The sequence below is a fragment of the Epinephelus moara genome, chromosome 6 (genome assembly GCF_006386435.1).
Source record: "Epinephelus moara isolate mb chromosome 6, YSFRI_EMoa_1.0, whole genome shotgun sequence".
In the NCBI taxonomy this organism is placed as follows: Eukaryota; Metazoa; Chordata; class Actinopteri; order Perciformes; family Serranidae; genus Epinephelus; species Epinephelus moara.
Window position 1 is genome coordinate 13,980,595 of NC_065511.1, and position 23,823 is coordinate 14,004,417.

The 23,823-nt window shown below is 42.9% G+C and overlaps 1 protein-coding gene across 3 annotated transcripts in view; it reads left to right on the forward strand.

The window, feature by feature from the left end:
• LOC126391644 (zinc finger protein 516-like) overlaps positions 1-23,823 on the forward strand; it is a 56,784-nt gene that overhangs the window by 21,202 nt on the left and 11,759 nt on the right. For all 3 annotated transcript variants that reach the window (XM_050046535.1, XM_050046534.1, XM_050046536.1), the window contains exons 2-4: positions 8,871-11,225; positions 15,870-17,234; positions 22,824-22,928. In XM_050046535.1, coding sequence (XP_049902492.1) covers positions 9,476-11,225; positions 15,870-17,234; positions 22,824-22,928 — 3,220 coding nt within the window. In that variant the 5' untranslated portion in view covers positions 8,871-9,475. The remainder of the gene's footprint in view (positions 1-8,870; positions 11,226-15,869; positions 17,235-22,823; positions 22,929-23,823) is intronic.

Here is a 23,823-nt window from a genome sequence, read left to right on the forward strand (position 1 = left end):
TTACAGGATGTGTTCTTCAGATTTCGCCTGGAGGTAAAGACAGGTTTTAAACGAGGCACACAGCAAGTAACAAAAACAAGCAAGCAAGTAAATGATTAGTCAAAGAAAACTCAAACAGACATACTGCGTTGATGCACAGAATAAAAAAAAAATCTATCAGAGTGGCGATGCAACGCCTCAGCTTGTTCCTAAAAGCAACACTGGAACAAATCCATTCCACCATGTTGTGTGTGTGTTTGTGTGTGTAAACTCACAAACCACTGGGGCATCTTGCTGCAGCCAACAGCAAAATAAAACGGTTATATCAGAAAGTGTGACAGTGTGAAAGACTGTTTGAGGTCACCGGTCTAATTACACTTCAGAGAGACTGATTCAGGTTCAGTTGCAGGGGTTGTTCGGGGGCTGCAGATGGATGGAGGAGCGCAGAGGAAGAGGAGTTAGGAGACAGGGAGAGTTTTGAGAACGGTGGACAGTCGACATGGAGTGAAAAGAGATGGAGGAGTTTCAATTTAGATTTCAATCGAACACTATTACCACGAGTGCCTCTTCTGCTTTGGCCGCGATTACACCAACAAGTTGTGGCGGCGCTCGTTTCACCTCTGCTCTTGGTGTGTTTCTACTTCATGCTTCTCTGGCCCATACTGCCTTTGCGTGTCTTTGATTTCAGTGTGAGGGAAGTGGTTGTTTTGCAGCCATTTGCATGGATCTGAACAGAAAACGTCTCGTCTTTTCTCAGGCACCATAGTAACTCTCTAAACGACTTGTTTAGAAATTAATCTTAAAAAGGTTCATAAAGGAATACTCCACCCATAAAATGACCATTCGTATATCAATTAGTCATGCCCTGTCACCTTGTATTTGTGAAGAAAAATTTGTTTTTCTCACAAGCCTCCACAGAAAACAGCAAACACTGATTTATTGATTGATCAAGGACCACGTTTAACATCAGCAAATCCATGTCAAAACATGCACTGTCACTCAATTTGTGCAGTACAATCCCAGTGTCAGTTATCCAGATGAAGCTCTGTACTTCCCAAAGACATACATTGTCACTAAAATCTTACTGTTTAAAACTGAACTGAAAGTGAAACATATCTTTGCTGTCTTAAAAGCCAGACGCTAGGACTAAGTTTTTTTAGTGAAAATGCTTGTGTTTGGGTACTGTGCATACAACTGGATAAATGAGCTTTGAAAAACGTGGTCCCCAATCAATCAATGACTCAATATGTTCACCGTTTTTCATTGAGGCATGTGTGAAGAACAAAGTTTAGTTCACAAATTTAAGGTAACATGGCATAACTAATTGATATACAAATGGTCATTTTGTAAGTGAAGTATTCCTTTTAAATGTCTATCCCCATACGGAAAATGAGCCAGATCCTGCTACATAAGCGTATTTTGATCACTTCTACATCTAGTAGTTTTGGATTAAGATTTATGGTTAGATTAAGGTGTAGGTCACAGTTAGGAGATGAAGGATTAAAACCAGCAATCCTAAACAAGAAGAGCTTATCGTTAAAAATTCTAAGGCACTTTAGATCATAGTCTACGTTGCACAGTGACAGGAGATCTCAATGTGTGTGTGTATATGTGTGTGTGTTAGGAATGCTGCTGTGGTGCAGGAGGAGGAGGAGGAGGAGGAGGAGGAGGAGGAGGAGGAGGAGGAGGGGGGACTCTATGGGCAGGAGCACCCAGGGGTTAACGAGCGGTGTGAGAAAAACAGGCAGAGTTTGAGAAGGAGGGGGGCAGGGAGGCACGCTCATACACGCACACATGAACACACACACACATGCACACCGAGTCCCAGAGGAAGCTGAAGATGGCCGGGGCCCATGGGAGCATGTAGCTTTTAACAGAGCTAAATGATAGCAGCAGGTATCACTCCTTGTTGATCAGTGTAATGTATAAAGCAATGCAAAAAGGAAAAGTTTCTAAATTTGTTACCGACAGATAAATGCACCGTTTAGTTCTGGAAATGGTGACAGGTTGTTTTTTTTGTAAAGTCTCATTTAAACTCATTTTGAAACTTGTGTCCTCTCTATTCAAAGATCCAAAAAAGATGATCAGAAAACACACAATAGGACTAAGTGACATAGTGCGACAGTCAGAGAGCAACTTGCAGGTGCCCATCAGTCATATTGAAGACCAGTGATTCTAAACAGTAGCTGTTTCTGTCAAACTCCCAACATTTATAACAAAGTGTTTAGCTGATGTGTAATGTACTCTATACGGCTGAGAACCGTCCCCTTCTCCTCCTGACCCGTCCATTAATCCCACTAGCATGGACCGGTCACCAAAATGTAACGTGACAGTATTGACCCAAACACCTGCCACTTCCTACACACACACACATACACACACAGAGACCCAGTGGACTCCTTTCTATCCAAACTCCCTTCTCACGCAAATAGAGTAGGCAGGCAGGATCCCTTCTCAGCCTATTTATCAGAGTGGGGGGGGTGTTGAGAAGGGACAGACAGCGTGGACCCCCTCTATTGTTCTGGCTGGGTTTAAGGGATGGGGGGAGCAGGGATGGAACTAGGGATAGGATGGGAATTGGAGACCCCAACAATGCCACAAAACCCCCCACTGCTCTCCCTGCTTATGAGCATGACCTGCTCTGACAGACCAGGAACGAGAGGGAAACTAGACCAAAACTATAACATAACTCAGCCTAGAGTGAAACCAATCAAACCTAAACTGCTCCTACATTAGAGTACAAGTGAGGTCAAACTAGACAGGGGTCACATCAAACTACAGCCAAACTAGCAAACCTCATAAGATAAGATCCTGTCATATTTTTTCTATGTGTATACTTATACAGACTCAAACAAAAATGACTCAAATGTGCACCGTGTCACCAGAATCAGTCATACCTCAGCCAAAACCACAGTCAAAATTAGAGCTAAAATTGAGTCACAATTGTGAAAAAAGAGCCACATTTGAGTCAGACTTATCGAGCTGCTGGTCTAGACACAATCTAAAGTCAGAATCGACCTAAATCTGTGAGCAGCCTGCACAAAACTGAACCAAAAACTGACATAACACGCAGCTGCACCACATCCATCTACATATAGTCTCTAAAGAGTTGCATGCGTACACAGATGCATACATGGTCAGATGTGGTTACGTGCAAGTATGTGAGTACTGTACATACATTTAAACAGTGCAGTAATAACAATGTAGGGATAATGTACACATGCAAAATCTTTTGAAATACATTGTAAAAATACTTGAAAGTGTCATTTACCTCTGAACACGTGCAGTGTTTTTGAAAGTGGATAAATGGGATGTAACTGAACCTACAGTACTCTGCAGCAGTTGAAGCAGAACGTTACCTGTCAATCACAAAGTTTGCGAAAAGCTTCTTTTGTGCACCACAGCTGACACATTGTCACCCTAAAAATGTCTTCAAGCTCCAATGTATGTGTGTTTTGCAAACAGCCTGTAGGTGTCTGAGCGTTTGTGTGTGTGTGTGTGTGTGTGTGTGTGTGTGTGTGTGTGTGTGTGTGTGTGTGCATCCAGCTGTGCTTTACCCCTCTCTTTCTCTTCATGGTGGAGCTTGCAGCAGACCTCTTTGTCTGCCGGTTTAGAGCAGGGTGTGAGGTGAAGAGCAGTTTGTTCATAATGGATTATTGATTGGTCTGAGAATACACTGGCTCTGCACTGTGTGTGTTGTTTGTGTGCGTGCGTGTGTGTGTGTGTGTGTGTGTGTGTTTAAGACTCCATACCATCCCCTCTGTCCCACTCTGAGCACTGAATGTCTCCACTTTATGAGCAACTGAACAGAGGATAGCAAGGTTTTTTGTAAAGTGCTCTCTGTATGTTATGCTCTGTGAAGCAACGTGTGTGTGCGCGCGTATGTGTGTGTGTGAGCAGTTCTCTGTATGGGCCGTTAAGCTCTCAATTCTGCCTGTATGAAACAGTGTTAAAAGCCCACAGTGTGCACATATAGACTTTCAAAAGATGTGTGTGGACAACATTAAAAGCCCCCTCTGTTTTGCTTCTTGATTCCTCAGTTCCCCTGCATGTATGCATGAGTGTGTGTGTGTGTGTGTGTGTGTGCATTTAAACAAGAGGTCCACTCTTTATTTTCCCCGGCTGTGTATTTTTTTTCTCAACCTCTATTGCTCGTCTCTGCGCTCTCTCCGTGTGGGAGGGAGGCAGAGCCCATCACGGCTGAAGGATGTCCCACACGAGAACGACCTACAGTCATTATCAGTGATAAGGTGACAGCGTGAGTGAGTCAGTGTGTTATGAAAGCCAATCTCCGCACCCTTGGGTGCAGGAGATTTGTGTCATGGCTGCCTCTGAGATGATTGCCATGATGAAGGTGCTTCCTGGCTGGATGACAGTGTTTTCCATCACAGAGGAGCAAAACAGCAAGGCCTAGCACCTTCTGCGAAAGCTTTGCACAACTCTTTGTTCAAATGCTCTTTAAATAGTAGACTGCAGTGCTTCTGTTTTGTAACCGAATTTGAATACTTTTTTTTTTTTTTTTAAATATTGTTGCACCAAATGTGATGTGTGAGCTGGATTTGTGGCCTCTAGAGGGGGCAATTGAGCTGACTGCAATAATGATTAGCACAGAAAATGTCAAACATACCACTTAGTTTTGAGCTGGATTATTTTTGTCCTAAACCTGTTGACAGGTTTTTAGTTGCTTCATTTAAAGAGACAGAATGGCAAAAAAAATACTTGATCATGTTTGGTGGTTTTGGTAGTATTGATGTTAATCTTAGTTTTTAAGTTCTGGCTTTGTGACAGCACTAATGTGTGAAAACAAGAACAGTGTTACAGCTATAAGCAGGTTCTCTGCTTGCCTGCACGCACTGTTAGACACTGTTTGTTTCAAGACTCACTCCAGATGTGAACCTCAGGAGTCTCTGGAACAGAAATAGCCAGGCTGCTGTGAAAAGGTTGTGTATGGGATGGGAAAATAAGAGTGGATTTCCTCCTCTTGCGGGACCTCAGCCGCTTCGGTTCAGCATTCAAAAAGCAGAACAGCAGAGGTTGAGCATGCATGGAAGGAGGGGGAAAAAGAACAGTTTGTTTTTGTTTGACACAGCAGTCATTATCAGCTGAGTGTAGGCCTGCACTCGCTCCCAGTGACTCATGGTAGGGCAGCTTAAGTGTCCAATAATGGCATGTGTCTGATATCAGACCAGTGACGGTCCTAACTATGGTTGGACTGGTCTTAAGTGTTAAAAGGTGATCATTTTCCTGCAAGACAAAAAGACAATTCAGTTGTGTTTCCGTCAGAGTAAACACACTAAGAAAGAAATAAAACACCAAGTTCAGCTACTCACATTATCTCCACTTTTATTAATCTCTGTGTGTCTTTGTGTTTGAGAGGCTCGTTAGCTGAAAGATGTCAGTAGCTTCAGGAAGACACTTTATCCATCTATTGTACCATTTTGGTCTTTAACAGAGCTTTGATGCCTCTTCTCTTTTTTGATGACTGAGATGATTGCTAATCTCGTCCATCTCTCCTGGACGGTTCCTCCATCCTTAAGCCAATTTGTCATTTTTCCCCCCTTTGCCTCTATAGCGAGGAGCCTGTATTGTTTCCCTTCTGGTGGTTAATCTCATTACGTTTCAATTTGCACATACGACTGTCTGGTGGATGACAGGCTTACTGTTGAATAGTCTCAACCCCCCCGGCCCTCCTGACCCCCAATCAGCAAGGCCATTTAAACAGGAAATAAGATTATTATCCTCTGTTTTTAGCGCCAGAACTGGAAGAAACTACTAAGTATTAATGAGTAACATTAGGATGTGGAGGCAGAGAGCAGATGGAACAGATGGAGGAGAAAACTATAGTGGATGGATAGACAGGGGTTGTGTTCCTTAGTTTGCTGATTTATGTCCAGCATCACCTGATTGTCTATCATGCCATGTGTTGGACGCAATTTTCTCAGGAATTGTTGTTCCTCATTCAAGCCTTTCCTTTATCTCTAATCTTTTCAGAGAAGCTCATAAAGTCATGAAATGAACTCAGTCAGATTTGAGGTATTTATACTTCATAAACAGTTTATGAATATAGTATGTTACTGAGGCACATAAGTCCCACCAAACACTGTACCTGTGTGAATATAATAGCCTGTAACAATGTAGTCATTGTGTTAAAATAATTCAAACTGAAAACCACACACTGGTTTTCTGAGTCATGTGATTGCAGGAGGCACACAGATCACAACCATGACAATAATGCATGCAATACAAATTCCAATACTTGTAAAAACAAAACGACAATGCTGACATGCTAATGTTTAGCAGGTATAACATTTACCATGTTCACCATCTTAGTGTAGCATGTTAGCATGCTAACATTTTGATTTAGAACCGAAAACATAAAGTAGAGCTGAGACTGATGCGAATGTCATTAGTTTTGCAGGTATTTTGTCTTAAACCAAAGTATTGGACAAATTGAAATGTCAACCTGATGATACCTCTAGATGGAAAGTCAGGAGATCACTTAAATGATTATAATTCATCCCAAAGTTGACATTAATGTCTATACCAAATTTTAGGGCAATCCATCCAATACTCGTTGAGACATTTTAGTCACAACCACAAATGTGAAGCCAAGCGTCAGCCTTTGGGGCTGAGAAATGATGCAGAACTCGAGACCACAAACCAATGGGTGACGTTACAGTAGCTACATCTGTTATTTTATACATATGTCTATGCATGATCCTCAGAGTGGTGCTAGAGGATAAGTCAGGGATCACCTAAGTCAGTATTCATCCCCTAGAACCTTTGAATGCCTGCCAAATTTTATGCCAATCTGTCATGGAGAGTGAGATATTTAACAGAATATGTCAAAACGTTGACCTGCTGGTGACACTAAAGGAAAATTTAGGAGATCACCAAAGCCATAAGGGTTCTTCCGCTGGGGAACACGAATGTATGTAGAAGATTTTATGGCAATCCATCAAGTATCTTAGCCTGGAACAAAGCGGTGGACCAACTGACCAACAGAATGTCACTAACATCCATAGAGCCACACCGCTAACGTGGCTAAAAAATGTATAAGGTACAAGTTTTGAAATGTAAGCAGATATAGTGAGGCTCAATCCTTTTTTTTAAGTCAACATTGATAAAGCCTTGTTATTAAGCCATGTTATATTTAGACAGAAAAAAGGTCTTGATCTGAAAATACATTTTGTTTCAAAGTAATGTCAGCCACAGCTGCACTATTGGCTGGAACAGCACTTGTTAGCTGGGAGCCTGAGCTTACTAAGCACTCCAGGAGGAAGCATGGTGAACCATTGAGGGCGCGCTGATTTCAATAGCATAAATCATTCCAGATAGATAGGTGGCTCTGGCGCAGGGTAGTCATTTTCAGTACGAGAGTTTAAGACATATGATTGTTCTTGTGCTAACTTCCCTCCTCCACTACCTTATCCTCTTATGATTATGATCAATTATCCACTTATAATTAGAGCCTGGCAGTAACTCAGCTTATGGGCTCTGGCACTTTATATAATAGCCTGTAATAATGCTGTCAGTCACATTTCATATAGTCCACACTTTCTGGCTCTAGCATCTGCTGAAATTAGTACTCCAGTAAGAAATGTGTCGGTTTAATCAACAAAGCTGGAACAGAAAGAGGTCTTTTGTAATGATAGTATCGATGAGCTGAGAGGGAGAAAAGAATAAAGATGTGATTTAACTTGAGTGATGACATGAGAGTGATTAAGACTTTGCAACAAGGTATAATATTAATAGGTCATAATAAAGAAAGGTGGTGAAAACATCTGACAAGTTTGACATATGTAATACAATACAGTTTATTATATGTATATAAATTACAAGCAGATTTTAAGGTTTCAAAACACAAGCAAACTAACAGAAAAACTGTTAAAATATGCAAATTATTCCACCTATTGAAAATACATTAAGTATGAAATGAGTCCACACTGTTTACTTTCTTCTCTTATCACCCTCTCTGTTTCTCTTTCTGTTTGACTCTCTCACCCGACCCCATTCAACTCCAGTTTAAGAAATAGAGCAAAGCAAACTGTCTGAAGAGCCACTTCCTGTTGTGTACTTAAGATCCCTGTCATGTGATAGTGTCAGTTGAGGCGGGTGCGTGAGGCCAGTATGGGGAGGGAATATGGTGGCACTGCTGATCTTGCTGATGTGAACACAGCACCCCCTCCAACTCCACCACCCCCGCACCCTGATTGTGTAAAGTGTCGACTCAGCCAGTGTGGCGTCAGAGCCCCCGAGCCCTGCACGACTCATGCACGACCACAACACACACATGCACGTGCATAGTGTCAGTGCACAGTGTAAGCTACAGATACATAGAAGATTGTATCCCTGATAATTCCCCATCTACACTCAGTTTTTACTGATATAATCTTTGGCAAATTTGAAATCATACAGGTTACAATGAATTTGAGGATTAAAGGAGTAAACAAACAAATTTGTGAATAAATAAGTGTCTTGCTTGATTTTGATTATCACACTCAGTGATTTTGTATAAAGTGAATCTATAAAACACCTTCAATCATAAGTTGCTTGTGTGTTAGCGCTTGCAGTCGTGCCTGAAAAGCGCAAATGTACGTGTTTCAATATACATCATGGATGTTATTCTATTTCTGTTGGTGGTTTCCCTTATGATGATCCCCAACCCGAGGTCTTGCTTTTCAATTCATGGCAACATTACTACAGAATCATATGCAAATCTTTATGACACATACCGTCCTCCTACTGTAGCAAGCATAGCCGTGTATGCAAATGGTAACTGAGTGTGTATGAAAACTGAAAGTGCCTTTGAAGTAGATTGGCTTTACTTACATGTTCTGTGTCTCTTTTCTCACCTTCTTCCCCACTTTGTCTCTTTCTTTCATTCTCAGGTGAATGATACACAGCATGTGCAAGCCGTGTTATACAGAGCTCACTGTTTCATGACCTGGAAGCTGCTAATATGCTTGAAAAATGAAGAGAAACCAATAAAATGAAGAAAGGAAGTGTGGTGGAATAGCAACTCTGATGAAAAGACCTCTCAGAACATCCATCCACGGACAATGATGACCTGGAATTGACTGAAAACCTTCCTTTTATTCGGAGAAAGAGATTAGAGTTAAATCTCACTCATGATTTATTTGCTGGGGCTTATTAACCCTGCAAAAGAGTTTACATTTGATGCATGTGTCTGAATAAATGATAAAGCTACATGCATTGCTTTCTATGGTGCCAGAGGCACACAGATAGTTTGATTCACTTATTCATTGACAGCACTAGATGAAGATGGATAGATGGTGTTGTATCCAGTAACTGGAGAGTGCTAAATGAGCTGCTGTGTAAGCAGCTTGATCTCTGGATGATTGAAGGCAGATAGCATTTTAACTGACCACCAAAGGTGCAGTAGACATCCCTAGATGTTTAACTGCAGATAGCAGTAGTTTCTGTTTTTTGAGCTTGTGAAAGGCCAGGTAGACAGGGAAGTTTATTTCGTACAATGAATACTAGAGAGCGTGTGGAGGTGATGGAGACACGGGCGGGAGTTCAGAAGGAGAAGCTGATTGGAGACCAGGTCAACCCTGGTAAAGAGGTTGAGGGTGAGGATGACAAAATCCCTGGGTCTTTCGACTGCAACGTTTGTGGACGCAGCTTCCCGTTCCTCAGCTCTTTGTCGCAACATATGAGACGCCACACTGGTGCGCGCCCTTACAAATGCCCTTACTGTGACCACAGGGCCTCTCAGAAGGGCAACCTCAAAGTTCACATCCGCAGCCACAAACTGGGCACGCTCTCTACCCACCACTCCAATGAGGACGTAGAGGGTGGTGCAGAGGAGGAGGAGATGAGTGTTTCAGAGGGTCTTGATGGAGGTACGAGTCCAACTAAGAGCAGCTCAGCCTGTAACCGGATGATCAATGGGGATAGTGGTGAGGAGAGTCGGAGGAAAGTGCCTGGGAGGAGCATGAAAAGAGAGAAGTCTGTTACCGACCAGAGGCCTTACTGTTGCCGACTGTGTGGCTACGAGGCCCAACGAGAAGATCAGCTCCTGAGCCATATTGAAAAGGTCCACATAACAGCAGACGCAGAGGAGGAGACCCCTGTCAAGGAAGAGGCTGTGCCTGAACCTGATGCCATCCAACCCCAGAGTGATGGGACCTTCCCCTGCGAGACTTGTGGCCAGGTCTTTTCCCAGGCCTGGTTTCTCAAGTCACACATGAAGAAACATGCAGGGATTCTTGACCACTGCTGTCGGATTTGTGGAAGACGGTTCCGTGAAGCTTGGTTTCTCAAATCACACATGAAAACGCACAACACCAAATCCAGGTCACGGTCAAAAGCAGATTCCAGTGAGCATCCTGCCACCATCAATGACGTTGCCCAGGATCCTGAAATTGTCACAGGCTCTGTTACATCCATCTATCAAATGTGTTCCAAATGTGGGAACCTATTTCATAACAAGGAGAGCCTGAGGGCCCATGATAAAATCCATAGTTTCGGCTATGGCAGGAAATCCCAGAGCCAGTGCAGTCTCAGTGATGATGAGGACTCACCAGCTGCAAAGAGACGTTACCTTGACTACTTAAACCTTCAACCTGTTGTGAAGACCCTGGATGAAGAGGAGGAGAATGAGAAGAAGGTGCTAGGTCAAAGAATCCCTGAGTTAGATCCAGTTTGCAGCTACCAGGCCTGGCAATTAGCTACTAAAGGAAGGGTTGTCGAGCCAGTGGAGCAGAGTTACAAAGCCTCCTGTGGGGGAGGAAGTATGGGAGAGGAGGCTCTCGCTGGAGCTGCTGTTGTTTTTGAGAAAGAGAGCAGCCGTTATGTCCTGCAAGGTCAAGAGAAACGCAGCTCCGGGCGCCGCAGCAGCTCTGGTTTGGGAAGCCATGCTTCTTCAGGGGATCGCACACCAGAGAGCCTCAGCGACTCTGAGTACCGGCCTTCGTCTCGCCAGGACCGACGGCGACCATCTTCCTCCAAGTCTAATGAATGCTTTGAGTGTGGGAAGGTGTTTCGCAGTCGTCATCAGATGATGGTTCACCAGCGAGTCCACAGGAAGGATGGAGGTCGAGCATCCGTGGGAGACAAGGAAAGAACTGCAAGAGACGACAGATGGGGCTCCACCAGCGACCCTGAGTCAGGCTCCCCTAGCCGCCCCAGCACCCCGGGGTATGGAGACTCTCCACCAGCATCTACCCTTGGAGACCAGGCCTCAGAGATGGGTACTGCAAATTCTGGAGAGATTGCAGGTTGGTCCAAAACGTCTTTCATTGGTTTTGTCCTGTATTTTGCCTTGTACTGATATGAAATGATAATCTATAATCTGAGGAGGGCACTGCAATGTTTCATTTGTGGTAAATATTAGTCATTTGGGAAATGATTGATCCTCAGTTATTGTAGCTAAGTCAAACATGCTTGATAAAAAGAAACATGGTGATGCCAGTTCTGGTGCTGCAGTGTTATTAGTTAGCTTCTGAGAGTCAGGTAATATAGCTTCAAGACACTGACAGCAAGGACTACAGTATGAGATGGTAGGATTCATCATGTTAACAGTTATGAATGAGGCAAAATGATACAAATTGAGGCTTCTTGTCTCAACAAAAAGGGATGAGTAGGGACTCAGGATGACAAGACTATCAGTCATCATTGCTCCTGCACTGCTGGGTATGTGTCCCCCTTTCCCTTACTGGGGGATCACTAAGTACTCTATTAATTTATTAGTGAAGTCAGACCATGGTGCTGACCTAATGTTAGTATCTATTTACTGCAGAAAGTTACTTTAGGGCAGCATGTAGCCTTACAGGGATAATATAAACAAAAGAACCTTAGACTTGATGTTTTCTGTCTAAGGGTAATTCATGTCATCTTTAAAATATGTCAGCAACCAACTTATCTGTTCTTTCCCAAAGCTTGTTAACACAGGAATAAGGAATGAAGCAAACCTAGCTGATGTTGTTGATCTGACACTAGGTTAACTTCTCTCCAGGTAGTTACACGTTAGCAGAGACTGTTGATAAACCGAAACGGCTCACTTAAGAAAACCAGCGAAAGGCCTGAGTCTGTTCATTCCAATGGGAAAAGTAAACATGAGTACAGATTTTAAGTGTTCCCTTCAACCCATAGTCACTAAAGTAAATAGCCTATTGGGACCATTTTCACAAGCCCCAACCCTTTTAGACATTCTTACGTGGAAATGGCATTATTCCAGACACACGAGGAGGAGAAAATTAACTGTACGATACATGTCTCTGTTTCAGCAACATAATCTCGCAAGATCTGGCAACCACTGACAAGATCTTACACTCGGTTGATATCAGACATTAAGCTAGCAGATAAAAACAATTGGCACAATAAGGAACAAACATTGAATTTGTAGTGTATATAGTGTTTTATTGTTTGAGGTAAATGAGGTTGGGGTATGCGTGGGAGAGACAACCATGCCTATTTAGGAAACAGGAAGTGTATACCATCAGTATCTTTGATGTTAGCTAGCCAGCTAGCGTTTTGCTAACAATAGCTTAAGAGAGACAATGTAATGTGTCTGTAAAGCTTGTGACAGTCCCCCAACCACATCTTTGAACTATCTTCAAAATTTGGTTTTATTTTTAACAGACAAGCGTAGTGCATACATGTCTAAGTATAACAGGAAAGGGGAAAGTTGACTGAGGTCCTGTTATGTTCCAAGCTCTACTGCTATTGGAGCACTGAGAGAAAAGAGGCAGGACTGAGGAAGAGCTAATTGCAGCGTAATTTTCCATCTCAAACATTCAGTCACATGTACTTTTGGCTGTAAGTCCATGTACTTTTGGTTGTAAGTCAAAAAATGTATGTCATGGCCTTGAAAATCCCTTTGTTGCTGTTTCGGTCATGCTTAGGACCACCATTGCCAAGTGAGTAGGCCTATTCTTATTGTCTTTTTAAGATACTGACTCAACTTTCCAGCATAACAATAGAAAACTGTAAATGCCATTCAAGTAAATGAATGGTACATTCACCAGTTTACTAATAGAAGAACGGTCTGCTGGATTTTCAGTGGCAGAAATGACTGCAGCCCTTTTCAAGCCTCCCACTCCAGGCCTCTGACTCTGTCACTCTGTAGTAAACATCTGTTGATGAAATGTGCTTTGTGTAGGTGCAGCTCCTCAGCTCATCAGCCTCTATGGAGAGGGAACTGGAGCCACCGTGTGGCTAAAAGTCAAAATGACATCTGAATTTAGCTCTTTTATAGAGTGCTGCACACAAATACTATCAAATATGGTCAATAAACTTTAACTGCCACTGAAAGTTCTGTTTACAACAGTGTAATTATTTTGTATCACAGAGCAATAAAGCTAACAGTTAAGTGAAACTTTGTGCCTTTCAGTGGCATGTCAGCCGAGGAGATGGCATTTTTGGAATGCCTATCATTTTTTTCACCTCCACAACCAATAAACACTGCCGAGCAAAAAAAGAAAACCCACCCATGCAAGGGCAAAACACCCATAATCATGTTAAACGAAGGACTCCTGTGTACACAGCTTGTCAGAGCTCTCTGGTCTTTGTCTTTTAACTTTCAACCTCACTGGAGACTCTGTTTGTACAGGTTAGGATAGTGGATGGTAAAGAATTGTAGTGATTGCTTCCATTCCTCCCTGTTAGTACAGACATTCAAAAATAGCAGCAACATTTCTTCAGGCCTGATCGAGCTGTGTGCTATTTCAGGTCTTCCTGTCTCAGGAAACTCCCCTCACCCCCCTTATCTGTGTGTGAATATGTCTTTTGCTCTCCTTTTCATGTCTTCACCATGGAAATCTGTCTCCATGTTTCCTTTTTGTATTTACTGAGGTTGTTTATTGTATAACAACTGATTAGTTATGAAACACAATAACAGTCCTGTGTTCTAGCAGTTACAGGCGTGGTTAACTTCCTTTATAGTAATAAATGTGCTGTACAGTGTTCACTCTCTCCCAGCCCACCGGCATCCTGGTGTCTGCTTTCAGAAATTGTATGTGGGATACAGGATCTTTCTAGCACAATATACAGAAATGTATATAACAGACACAAAACCTGCAACATCAAGAGGCATGATTCTTTGCTATTATTTGATTAATTCTGTTAACATTTGTGACAAAGCCAATCATATGATAATAGGCGTATATCTAAAATGTATAAGAACTCAGCATTTACCAAAAGACTATTCTTGTCAGGATCTAAAGTCTTCTGTCCGTCTATCCATCGTCTTTCTCGGTACCTTTCCCCCTTGTGTCCCCTCTGACTCTTCCCTAATCTCTAAGGTTACCTCCTGTGACACTTCCACTGTCACACATCCACTCCTCTTACCATTGAGCCAGCCAGGCTGCCCGATGTCTGAGGGATTGGTTATTTATAGAGTCACCTCCCGATGGAGAGGGATGCAGGCAGTGGGGAAAGAGACACTCAGAGGACGCTTTAGTCGCAAATACTCTGATGTCCCTTTCAGCCATTTAGGTACTTTTTTGGAATGCAAATGAGGAGTGACAGTGTACAAGCACATACTGACATGATCGTCAGCTCTGAGTAGTTAGAGATTATAGACTGATGCTTCCTTTGGAAGGGCACTAAGAATATTTTGGGTATAAAACCATGTATAATCAGGATATTCAGTCGCTTACTTTGAATCCTCTGACTCTGACTGGTCAATAATTAATTAATGAAAGACCAATATCAGCCTGATAAACAGGACACATCAGTCTAACCACCCTCCCTACTAGACTACCCAGCCCCGGGGCTTCACCTTGGCAGAGTCTGAGCTGTGTGTGTTGGCCAGTGTTGCCAACAGGAAGCCAAATGAAAAACAGATGGCAGGTTACTGGTGTTATTGTGAAAAAGGGGAGGTGCGGTGGGGAGTAATATAACGTGCTACTTACAGAATCTGATCTGTGGAATAGTTTGCATGTATGTGGGTGTAAGGTGATATCATGCATCTGTGACCCAGGTGCTGTCTAGTTTTACAGTTCATGTTCAAAACCTCTGTGTTCCAACAATTTCCATGTTTTCTGTAAATTACTGTGTAACAATAATAATAATTTACATCCACTGGCAATACAAATACTTCTACTCCATAATCCTTATTTTTATTTATATCTTTAATTCTCTGAATTCCTGAAACTGAACACTGGGAGATCCAAAGTTCTCCTGACACAACATTTAAATTCACTTGTAAAGAAAGATGGGTCACAGACGCCATCTTGTGGGGAATTCATAGAGTTACACTTCAAGAGTCAGTGATATTGACTCAATACAGTAAATGTGCAATATTATGGAATTACAGCACAGGAGCATCACAGTGAATGAACCATCGTTTGAGATTATGCAACCCATATAATATTCAGTTTGTTAAATTTGTCAAAATATGTTTATTCAACTCTATTACACTGTTTGATATCATGGTGTCATTGTTTCACACACCATAGACCATAATACATTCCAACCATTACCGTAGAGATGAATCAACACTTCTCTGAGGCATTTTAATATCTGAACATGATAACCTTAATGAAAGTGCTTATCTTTATACATTCTCACTGTCTGTTGTTAAACAAATATCAAATCCTTGAAACAATATTGAAATGATTTAATATAATTGTGCATTGTTTATGTTTATGTTGATATGGTCATTGTCCTTGTAATAGTTGAAGTAATAATTTTATTTCAGTTTTTATTTACATGTGATATGTTCACATGTGAACTGAATAAAGATAAATGGGAATGCTGGCCAGTACTGCAGCCTGGTGGCTGCTCAGCAGAACTACATCTGGATAGAACATAATGAATCTGGCACAGTGAGCTGTAGGAGTGAGCTCAGCTGGTAGTGTAATCCTAAAGGTTTACTTAGCAGTTATTGACCTTTATGTTGTCATTCCTTTTCTCTACAGATGAGAAGCCTTACATCTGCAGCCTCTGTGACTTTGTCACCACACATTTGCAGGCCTACTTGACTCATGTTCGTGTCCAACACCCGGCTGCCCCCGGAGACAGACCCAGCCCAATACCCAGCCCGAGCTCCAGCTCGGACAGAGGCACCCCAAGTGCATATCCCAAGCTGAAGAAAGCGCTTCTCCAGGGGTTGAACAACTCTGCATCCCCTCCAGTTTACCTTTCAGCTCGATCCTCCCAGCTCAATCCCAGTTTGACCCCTGTGGATCTATGTGTGAGGGCTGAGGGCTGCAGGGGCATAATCTCTCTAACCCAAGACAGGAAGAGCCTCCCTAGCCACAAGTGCTCTTTCTGCTCCCACTCCACTCGCTACCCTGAGGTACTCTGGATGCACCAGACTGTGGCTCACCGCATCAACAGCAGTAGCTCCAATCTGGCTCCTAAGTGGGCCCTGAAAAACAACTCCAAGGGCTCCAGAGACAGCTTACTATCCTTTAAGAGACGCACTGGTCCCCCGCCAGTTCTGGAAGGAAAGGAGTGTCCACCGCTGCCTCCGCTGATGCGTGCCCAACGTACCCGGCCCCCAACCTACTCCAGTGAGGTTCTAAAGAAGAGCAGGCCAGCCAGTCAGGCAGCCATGCCATCATCATCATCATTATCATCATCATCCTCTACCCCCTCCTCTTCATTCTCCAGGGGCTCCTCATCCACCTCAGGCAACCAAGCTGCAAGAGTCCCCGTCCGGCCAAGCAGCAGCAGCAACAGCAGCAGCAGCAGCAGCAGCAGCAGCAGTGTCAGACACATGGAGGACCAGAGTCATCAGTCTCGCTTCAGACCCAAAGTGGACATGTATCCTCGGGGAGGCTCATCATCTTCCTCCAGCTCTTTGGAGAAGAGCACTGCTGCCCTCTCACGCTCCTCAGTCCCAAGCCCCAGCTCTGCGACTGCATCCCGTGTGTCTGACCGCTACTTAATGCCTCAAGAGGGCCTTGGCTTCATGCTGTCCAGCAAACATGGCCTCGCAGAGTACAGCCGGGCTAGGGGCTCCCCTCATCAGCCACTTCCCAACTCCCATAGCCAGAACCGGGCCAACGCTACGAGGCCCAGCACCATCACCCACAGCTCCACGGCAGGACACAACTACGGAGCCTCCCAGGCACATGGAGGCACTCTGCTGAATTCTTCCTCCTCCTCCTCTTCCTCTTTGCCATCAGAAACTCGTGGAGATGTGAAGCAGGAGCAAATTGCAGAGACACCTGAGATGCCAACTGACATCCTCAGCTTCCTCAAAAACTACAACCCCCATGAACTGGCTGCCCTCTACCACCGCTGGGGTGCGGCCAATGCACTGCTGGATCCCACAGGTAGGGAGCAATTTCAATTTTTGTTCAATTTGTTGACTTGTTGACAAATGTATTTGGTAAAATTTGCAGCAACACAATGCTAAATAATGTTTTTTTGAGTCTTTGTAATACCACCAATCAGAATATGTTCTCTAGGAGAAAGTCCTGTGCAATCCCTCATCATCAGCTCACATACAAAATGCCCAGAGGATCTTTGCTTTGGAGAAAATGCCAAATGTCAGTAGTCAAAGAGAAATGTTACCCAGTGACTTGTCTTTAGCTGTCACGAGTAGAATTGCCTAAACTTGACAGGCTAAACCAGGAAACGACACCCAGATCCACACAGATCCACACTCAACGTATGAACCATATTCAGTTAGGTTTACATATTTATCCTCTCTAACACACGCTGACTCACTCTCTCACACTAACTCGCCATCTGGCAGGAAGTGAGTGACAGACACATACACTGCTCCATTCTGACAAGATTTTGAATAATAAAGAGGAGATCCATTAAACAGGCGCACACGTGTGCTTGCATGTTTGGGAGATATGATTAAAGGCCGAATCTGGGGCAGCATGTGTGTCTGTGCGTATGTGTCCATATGTGCTTGGGTTTTTAGATGCAAAAGGATTGTGTGTGTGTGTGTGTGTGGGTGTGTGTGTGTGTGTGTGTGTGCTTTTATGTGAGAGACGTCAGAGAACCTTTGCTGCTCTCAGGTCTGCGAGGCATGCCTAGTCTCCAGCTCCACTCTCCCAGAAAGCTGTCACAAACTGTTTAGGTCACGGCTCTGCCTGACGAGAGACTCGCACAGATGCGAATGGAGGGAGGCAAAACAGAGAGAGAGGGAAAATAAGAGGCAAAGAGAGAGATGAGACAGAATAATTACCCCACCAGCTGCTTTGGAAATGGTCATTACCGAACACGCGTATTATTTGCCCATTTTCAGCTGTGTCTCTAAGGTCAAGTGGGGCTGTATGGAGCCAGGGGTCAAAGACAACAGCCCCAAAGCAGACGCATGACATCGCTGTCACCCGTCCAGGCTCATATCGTCACGATCCGCCTTAGCCCTTTGAGTCACATGCTATAAAGTGACCTTTTTTGAGCAACTGAGTCTTTCTCCTGTTTCTCTCTGTAACATGTGTATGAGTGTGTGTGTCTGCTTGTGTTTTTCGTCCAGCTCTGTCTTGTCTTTCATTAGTGCATCAGTGAGAAGGGCTGGCGGCCCACAGTAGAAGTAGAGTATCTAGAGGCCAGCAGTCGGGCTGCCAGAGACACTCTCTGTCACCTCCTCCGCCTCGCTGTCCTCCTTGTCCTGCTGCTCTAACACACACACACCCCCCACCACTTTCTACACGCACAAACACCAACTTACACACCACTATTGGGCACTGCCCAGGTGTATGCCAGCCCTTATGCTTGGGGTGTATGTGCAGTTAGCCCCCCCCATCAACGAAAGCACCTCCAAACCCCCAGGCCTGTTATCTGTCAGCAGGAGAGGTCACAGGAGTGCATGTGTATGTGTTTGTGTGCATGAATGTGTGTGTGTGTGGTAGTCACAGTGTCGTGAAATGGATCTAACCATCTCTAAATCTTAAATCTTCTTTATATATCTTGCTGCTGTCCCTGTGGCTGCTCTGACCACATTTATATGCACACCAGAAAACATGATTATGACATGACTGACAGGTCCTCCTACTGTCTTAAATACAGTCATTCCAGTTTTCCTCACCCTATATCAACAGGTTTCTTTATGCTGAATGGCCACTCTTTGAGCCACTCTCTGCATTCTGCCTGCTTCAACAAACACATTCAGGCTTCATTTTCATTAACAATCAATTTCCAAGTGGCATTTTTAGTATATTGGCTCCATATAGTTTCAGAACTCCCATTAACTATATTGAGTAAGGAACTGTCAGGGTTTTTTTTTTGTTTTCAAATTGGACTGAAAATGTTTAAAAACGAATGCCCAGCCGATACTAGTATTGATATCTGGGGGAAAAAAATTTTTTTAACCAACTTTTTATTAACGTCCAGTCTTGCAGTCTCGATACTGATCCCTTTGATTTGAAAAAAAGGTTGAGGTTTTGATTCTATGACAACAACATCTTGATATTAACATTAGCTAGGTAGCTAACCTAACGATGCTACATTACTACAGTGTTGACTACACAGTTAACAACAAGCTTACGATGCGCATGATGATAAAAGCACAAAACTCGCAAGCGACATTAATGTGTGTCTGGCCCATCTACTCACACAAATAGGCTTGTCTGTCTGTTGTGATAGTTTCTGACTGTCATATTATACAGTTGGGGATAGACAGTAGCGGCAGTAATGACACTAGAACTAGAAGTGCTTGGAGCATCCGTACAAAAAAAGCTGGAGTACTCAGTAAAAACTTGCTGGGCGCAGCGCTTTTTCTTTGGCCGCACGTGGTTACATAATGGATATACTCTCTTGTTATTGAGAACAATTGAAAAAAGATGCTGGCTCTTAAAAGAAAATGTTATGTGGACACAGGCCATAAGTGCTCTCTAGTGGACAAACTATGTGATGGCAAAACTTCTTCTAAATTCCCTCAACCCGAGTTTGGCATTTCTTTCTTCTCGGCTGACATATATATCCATAATATTTTTTCAGTGAGCTAATATTGGCTGATCTATGGGCCTGCTGATGTATTGATGTAGCTTTATTAAAAATATTTTTTAAATTCTTAAACTGAATTTTGTTACCTGCAATTAACAGAAATTTGCTCTCGTTAAGAAATGTATTATATGTATTATATAGGGGGTTTCAATTAAAAAAAAATATGTAAAGGTCAATGAGTTCATCTCAGGTGGAATAACTTTACTGAAGTGTTGTAATAATACTGAATTATATATTACTTCAGTTTGCATAATTTCAGTTGTTTGAACAACAAGCTTAAATAAATTATAAGTTTTGCGTAAATTCTTACAGAGAAAAAAAGTTGAGTCACTTACAATGATGTAATCTTTTCCTCTCCTCCACTAAGAGACACACAGAAAAAACAGTCCTGATTTCTCATTTACTCGTGTCATGTCACATGACAGGATTTATGAGATTTAAATATATCAAAATTCAACAAGTTTCTTTCAACATTTAAGGCCATTAACATGTTAATCTGACTTGTGCATGTAATGGGAGTGTTGTTGTGTCATGGTGTGTGTGTGTGTGTGTGTGTGTGTGTGTGTGTGTGTGTGTGTGTGTGTGTGTGTGTGTGTGTGTGCACCACAGCCTATGCCTCACATTCCTCCCTTGGACCAAACACACATATATACAACTCTTGAAGCACACACACATACAGACACACACACCTGACATGTGACACACGGGCAACGGAGCGGGCACATCACAGCCGGGGCGTTTTAATTGCCTGTAATTTATGCGGTGTGTGTGTGTGCTGTGTGTGTCTGGCTGTCAGCCTCTGAGATGATGCTGTGTGACAGCTGCAGTCCAGCCCCTGGAGCTAGCCGCTCATAATGACACATTAGACATACTAATGATGCCTGCGCGAGTCCACTACTGACGCTACCTACCTCCACCGCTGTAGCCGTGGCTCTGTGCTTATGTACACCCACTCACTTTCTGCCCATTACTGACCTTTATGTCATCATTCAATCTCTGCAAACACATGGAAATGTCTTCTGCTTTTTGAATAAACTCAGGCTGATGTCCACCTTTTCCACCACTCTCGATGTGAAATTGTACGCGGGAATTTAAAGCACACACTGGCCTTTAAATGTTAACATGTAACTTGTTTCCCCTTATAATGTTTTAAAAATTACCTTTTGGTATATAAAATTAGGGTTCCATTTGTGACACCTGTGCCAAAAAGGGCTTATGTTTTGAAATTGCCTTCCTTCAAGAATGATGCATTTTTCAGAAATCGCACCTGCCAACAGCACAAAAAACCTGTTGTAGTACAATATCTGCTGAGATATGAATAGGTGTAGCAAGAAAAGACACACTTTGAAATTTGCGGATGGATTAATATTGAAACATTGCTTTACCTCACCTGTGGTCTAAGAATAGACACAGTGATTTACTCTACTGTGAGCAGTAAATCTAGATTATGGATAGTTATGAATCTTTATCATTTTGTGTCATCACTGAAAGTATAACAGTAATTTTAGCATCTATAAAATGCAACAAATGTCATGGTGGTATTGTTTGCAGAAAGCAGTGTATACCTTAATGAGCACTGCTTTTTTTTATTCCATTGTGGGGATTTTTCAGGGAACTGTATTGTGCATGATATTCCCTCTTAGAATTCTGAAACTCTAACAAAATGGTGGATATTATATTTCGTGTAATATAGTAAAAAGAGAGGAATTTCTGACACAGGCCATGTAACTGTTTAGCCATCTTAAAAAAACGTTGACTTAAATTGAATAACTTCTAGAACTATCTTAACACGGCTGTACCTACTTACAGACCATCAATAGCCTATGTTTGATTTATATCCTCCTGAGACCTGAACTTTTGTTTGGTATGCATTTTCAATTTCTCTGAGGTATTTGATATCAGTAGGACCTGATAAGTATAAAAAACGAAACATTGTCAACGATAATAAAGTCCCAATCTCCTGAAACGAGACGATACTAAAGTCCCAATGTCTTCAAACAAGTACTTCCTAAGTAACGGTGTCTTTGCTTGTTACTGCTGCTAAAATTGGTCAGATTTGTTGCCATATCAAACTACAAACATTATTAATCATAAATAAAGTTTCAACTATAAAATGTGATCAGGTTTTGGACCTTGTCCACTTTTGTGTCAGGATCAGTTGCAGACTGACTTGGCAGAGGTGGCTGCTGTCTTGTTTTAACTTGGATTAGTGTATTGTGCTCTTACTACCACTAGATGGCACAAAAAAGCGTCCAAGAACGAGGACAGCAGGTATGAGTTAAAGCTATAGTTGGTAATGTTGGAGAGCTAGCAAGATTTGAAAGCGGCACCTCCTCTAAGCTCCAACCCCTGCTCCCCCTCCCGTCAGTGCTCCGTCCAAAGCCACGAGCCCAGACATGCCTGAACGTGCATCCTGCAGTAGTAGTCAGCAGCAGAGCAGAGGAGAGCCAAGTAAAATAACAAATCCCCCCAAAGCAAACAAATAATTACCTGTCCAACAGAAAGACAGCAACCTCTGCATCACTTTTCAGGCCCTTAAGCTCCCTCAGTTGTCTCCACCGTTCAAAAGCTGGACTGCTGTTGATGTCTGGTTTGTCCTCTCACTTTATCCAAAGCCTTTTTCGTCGCAGCCTTTTCTGCCTCTAACTTTTGTTTCTCAGCCTGTTTAGTGGGGCGAGCCGTTACAAATAACGCTGGAAGTGATACTTTTGGCTGCATTTTCTCTGCCATTGTGCAGCAAACTCCTGCTAACTCGGTATTTCTGCTGAGGATTGTGCTGAATATTTCCGGCAACGGTGACATGTGATGAGTGCACGCAGGGTCTCAGGAGGATATAGTATCTTGATGTTTTAGCCACTGTTATATTGAACCCATGTTTGAACTCTTCTAAGATTTGCTCTTCAGTACGTTGTTTAACCATGTGTTTTTTCTTTCCTCTGTGTGTGTGTGTGTGTGATCAGGGATGCTGCGGTCTCTGATGCGGCAGGGACAATATTTCTGTCATGAGTGCGGGAAGAGTTTCAGTCAGCCCAGCCACCTGCGTACTCATATGAGATCCCATACAGGTAAATACAGCCACAAGACAGTGACACACAAACACACTCAAAGGAACACAGATTGCATATGTGCATGATTCCAGTGGCTCGACAAAACAATGGAAACATCTCACTAAGACATGTTTTTAAGTAAATTAAATCACAACTTTTAACCACTGTGTTTTGTTAAAATTGTTGGGATCTTAGTCTCCACTGCTGTATCTGTAAAAATGATAATAATGATAGTAAGTTAAGCGTTTTCGCATAAAAAGTTCTTTCCTTTCCTTCTGACCTTATTAAAACCCAAATATGAAGCAAAGTATTTGAGTGGCAACCCACAAACTGAGCTTTCACATATGATTAAGGTGACAAAGGACGCATTCACACTGGCGCTATTTGGTCCGCTTTAAACGAACCCTGGTCCACTTCCACGGATAGTTCCGTTAGTTTGGAGTGGTGTGAACGTTCATTCGAACTCTGGTGCGGACGAAACGAGCAAACCCTGGTCCGCTTGAAAACTGGGGGTCTCGGTTCACTTGCAAGTGAACAGTGGTGCAGTTCACTTACAGTGGGAAATGCAAACGGACTATCCATTGAACCAAAGAGATGAAGTAAACTAAAGAGAGTAAGTGACGTAGAGCTTAGTGCATTTTGGCAGAAAAAAAAACAAAGCCAACAACGCGAAGTGGGAGAAGCACAGGTAAAAAAAAGAAAAAGTTGGAAAATGTCTCGTGGGCCCAAGACGGTGTACATTTGGTGTTGCTCCATTGTTTTTGTGGTGACCAAGCTTGCTGAAGGGGATGGGTTTCCGTTTTCGGTCCTGGCCAATCGATGAGCTGGGTTTTCTTCTTCCTCATGCTTCTTTTCTTCCTGGTCAGTGGTCTTTTTGGGCAATACTGCCCCCAAACGAGCAGTTGTTGTAACT